This window comes from Hydra vulgaris, chromosome 13, assembly GCF_038396675.1.
Source record: "Hydra vulgaris chromosome 13, alternate assembly HydraT2T_AEP".
Taxonomy (NCBI): Eukaryota; Metazoa; Cnidaria; class Hydrozoa; order Anthoathecata; family Hydridae; genus Hydra; species Hydra vulgaris.
In genome coordinates this window covers 58,021,580-58,025,566 of record NC_088932.1, presented here as the reverse complement: position 1 = coordinate 58,025,566, position 3,987 = coordinate 58,021,580, and the positions used below count along the sequence as shown (strand labels likewise).

The 3,987-nt window shown below is 28.4% G+C and overlaps 1 protein-coding gene across 1 annotated transcript; it reads left to right on the top strand.

The window, feature by feature from the left end:
* The first annotated feature begins 2,667 nt into the window (after positions 1 to 2,667).
* LOC136090049 (zinc finger MYM-type protein 5-like) lies at positions 2,668 to 3,379 on the top strand. The gene is made up of 2 exons (XM_065816157.1): positions 2,668 to 3,067; positions 3,234 to 3,379. Exons 1-2 carry the CDS (start codon positions 2,668 to 2,670, stop codon positions 3,377 to 3,379), a joined length of 546 nt encoding a protein of 181 aa, XP_065672229.1.
* Positions 3,380 to 3,987: the final 608 nt, after the last annotated feature.

The following is a 3,987-nucleotide window of genomic DNA, read 5'->3' as shown; positions in this document are numbered from 1 at the left end:
TTATACTACTTAAGAATGGTATAAGTAATATAACCACATGTGGGCCAAAAAAGGCCTTCACATGGTTATATTACTTATACCATTTAAGTATTATAAATAGCTTAACTGTACATACCGCACAAGTGTTACTCTCACATGGGGCATGAAATACATACTTTGTCAGGTCTATTGTCTCAATATTCACAGCATAAAATTAAAGATGTTTGAGAAAATTAAGATCAAGCAATAAAAAAAAAAGAAGAAAAGAGAAACCCAAAAATAATTCTACACCTTTTTTGTTAAATATTTTTTCAGGTTCAGCTTCTACTTAACCACTTGCTTTCTTACATTTGAATGATGAAGGAAAGCCTTTATTGTCAAAATAATTATGCTATAAGATAAAACTTTTTATAATAATCTGTAACTTATCATGTGACAAATCAAGCCTTGTAATAAAACCAACTAAGTTAAAAAATAAAGAATTGATAGTAAATTGTTTAACAAAGTAGTGTGTGTTGAACTATAGATTATAAAAGAATATGTAAGGACAAATTTATTTATTTGTATAGATCAAACAGAACTCAAAAGTCGCTGAATGAACATAATTTTAATTACTTTTTAGTATTGAAAGGAGCAAAGAGAAATATTAAATTGTATTTATTATCTTATTCTAAGGTTACTTAGTTGTGCTCTGTTGTTTTCTTAATTTGAGAACATCATTGAAAATTAGCTAAAGTTAAGATTCTAATTTAGATTTTCTGCTACACTTATTTAAAATAAAACTAATTAAAATTTAACAACATTTATTAAAATATGCTTTTACCTAATTGTTTTGATAATTTAATTACTTAAATAAATTTACAAATTTTAACTTATAAATAAAATAAAATAGAAATTTTAGATTATATGTTGTTACATTTTATTGTTTTAAAAACTATTAAAGCTAATTTTAAACAACTTTTTTTCAAAGTTAAGAGAACGGGAAAGATATCAGACATCTTAAATAATTTAAAATTATATAAAAAGTTTAACCGGAAAATAAATAGTTTTTATAAAGATGAGAAAAAGAGTTAAGTAGCACCTAGAATAAGTGCTACTTTAGAGCACCTAGAAGAACCAGATAGAGAAAATTAAACTTGACAATCTACTTGAAAAATTAATACGCGATAATCTAATATTTTAAAAGATCAATTTAAAGCGTGCAAATTCAACGTGCGTCAAATATAGCAACTAACAAAAAGCAATCAAAGACTAGGCACTTTCAATAACTTGAATAAAAAAACAACTTTTATATAAAATATCTACAGGGGCGTCGCTAGGGGGGTGCAGGGATGCAGGCCTCACCGGGTGACACCATCAAGGGGTGATGTAGATTTCGGTCAAATATTTAATTTATTTTACCAAAATCTACAGAAATACACCAAAAATCTAACGAATTCTAAAATCGAATTCTAAAAATAACGAATTCTAAAATAATTCTAAAAAAACGAATTCTAAAATAATTCTAAAAAACGAATTCTAAAAATCTAACGAAATAAACATTTATTTTAAATTAATTTTAAATATTAATTAATTTTAAAAAACACTTAGTTGCCTTGAATTTGTACAATTACAGCTCAGCAGCACTTTTAATTTAAGGTATATTGATCTTATTTTAATATAAAAAATAATTTATATACTTTATTAATAAAACCCATTCAGTATTATTATTTTAAGATTAAAAAAACACCCAACATTGCAAAAAATCTTCTTAAAATTGATCATAGCATTGATTAATCATATTTAACTCAGAATTAGCTGTTTGCCAAATAGCCATTATTACCAACATATTATATATATATATATATATATATATATATATATATATATATATATATATATATATATATATATATATATATATATATATATATATATATATATATATATATATATATATATATATATATATATATATATATATATATATATTATATATATCTTCAACTTGAAGTTTCATCATTGCTGGATCATCAGGAAGAGTGATCCTGATGATCCAGCAAACTTCAAGTTGAAGAAAAAAGTTAGATAAGTGTTTTTTACTAATTTATTATTGCTCTGTTCTTTAAGAACATTGAGCACTTTATTTGTAAAATACACTAACATAATTTACATATATATATATATATATATATATATATATATATATATATATATATATATATATATATATATATCTAGATATATATATTAGTTTAGAATATTCCATCATGCCACATAAAGTGCACAAATCAAAAAGGCCTAGTGAATGCGAACAGCAAAGAGCTAAAAAGAAAAGATGTGAATTACTAAAATCACTAACTTGATTCATGATTCAATATGTCAGGAGACCAGTTGATGGCCAAGGTGATGATATAGATTCCTCAAATCCTGACAGCACGCAATCTTCAATAGAACAACTAAAGCCAGAAATGGAAGAGAATCACAATCACAAGATTGATGCAGAAATACACAATGAAGTAGAAGTGAATAACTTTGAAACAGAAATGCATGCTGAAAATGATTCTTATCATGATACTGTAAATGTGTTAAGTAAAGCAGATGAGAAAAAAATCGAATATTTTATCTAATGTTTCTTTCTGGAATGCACCTGTTTCAGATCATTTTAGAGTTGAATATATCAAAAGAGGTAGTGATTCTTTTCAGAACATGCACGGGCCTTTTAGTACTGTGACAAGGCAAGGTGAAAAGATTAAAGGAGATGTGCGCCATCTGTCTAAAAAATGGTCCTACAAGAAGATGCCAAATGGTGAGAAAATACTGCAGTCATGGATGGTTTACTTGCTCATCAGTGAGAAATTATACTGTTTTTGCTGCAGACTCTTTACTGTTAATGTAACAGAACAAACATCAAAATTTGTCACTGGATTTCAGCAGTGGTGGAAGCTGAGCCCAAAGTTACATAATCATGAGATACCAGATAACCATCTAGATTGCCTTGAAAAATGGAAAACATTGGAAGCAGGCCTTAAGCTTTGCAAAACAATTGATGTCGACTATGTTGCTGTATTGAATAGGGATAAAAAAAATGGAGGGGTATCTTGCACAGGTTGCTTAATATAACATTGTTTCTTGCTAAGCAAAATCTAGTATTTCTTGGTGATAAAGAAGATGCATCTTCTTTGAATAAGGGAAACTTTCTTGAGATGTTTAAGATGCTTTCAAATATGTTGAATAAACACTAAAGTTTAACACTTTGCTTTAATATCATTAAGTGTTCTTTCAACACCCTGTGTTGAAAGAACACTTAATGATAATAAAGCAAAGTACATCTGCAACTGTAAAAGCATCTGTGACTGTATCTTATCTTTCACCAGAAACTCAGAATGAATTTATAACTAAAGGAAATTCTTTTAAATGATATAGAGGCTGCAAGGTATTTTGAAATTATGTTTGACACCACACCTGACATATCACACACTGACCAGATGTTTGAGGGGATCAGATATGTGAAAATCCACAACGGTAAAGTTGAAGTGAGAAAAGTCTTTCTAGGATTTTTTCCTTTAAAGGGTAGAAAAGCTGATAACCTCTGTTTAGACATTTTTAAAAATTTAAAAAGTGATGGACTTGACATAATGATGTGCAGAGCGCAAGGTTCTAATAATGCTCCCCCAATGTCTGGAATTCATGGAGGGGTTCAAGCCATTCTGAAAAGAAAGAACAAGAAAGCTATTTTTAACGGATGCGTAGACCATTTGCTTAACTTGTGTAGTCAATACTCTTTTTCTGAAAATGCTTTATGTGTAACATTTTTTGGAACTCTTGAGAGAATGTATTCCTTCTTTGCTGCTTCCACCCATCAATGGGATGTTTTAATTGAACACACTGCAATGTCGGTTAAAAGGCTATCAACAACACGCTGGAGTGCACATCATGCTGCTGTTAAACCGGTGAAAGGTAAGTTTGATGAATGTGTGGCGGCAATTGAAGCTTTATATGATCTTCGTGGAAATGTGAAAACAAGAG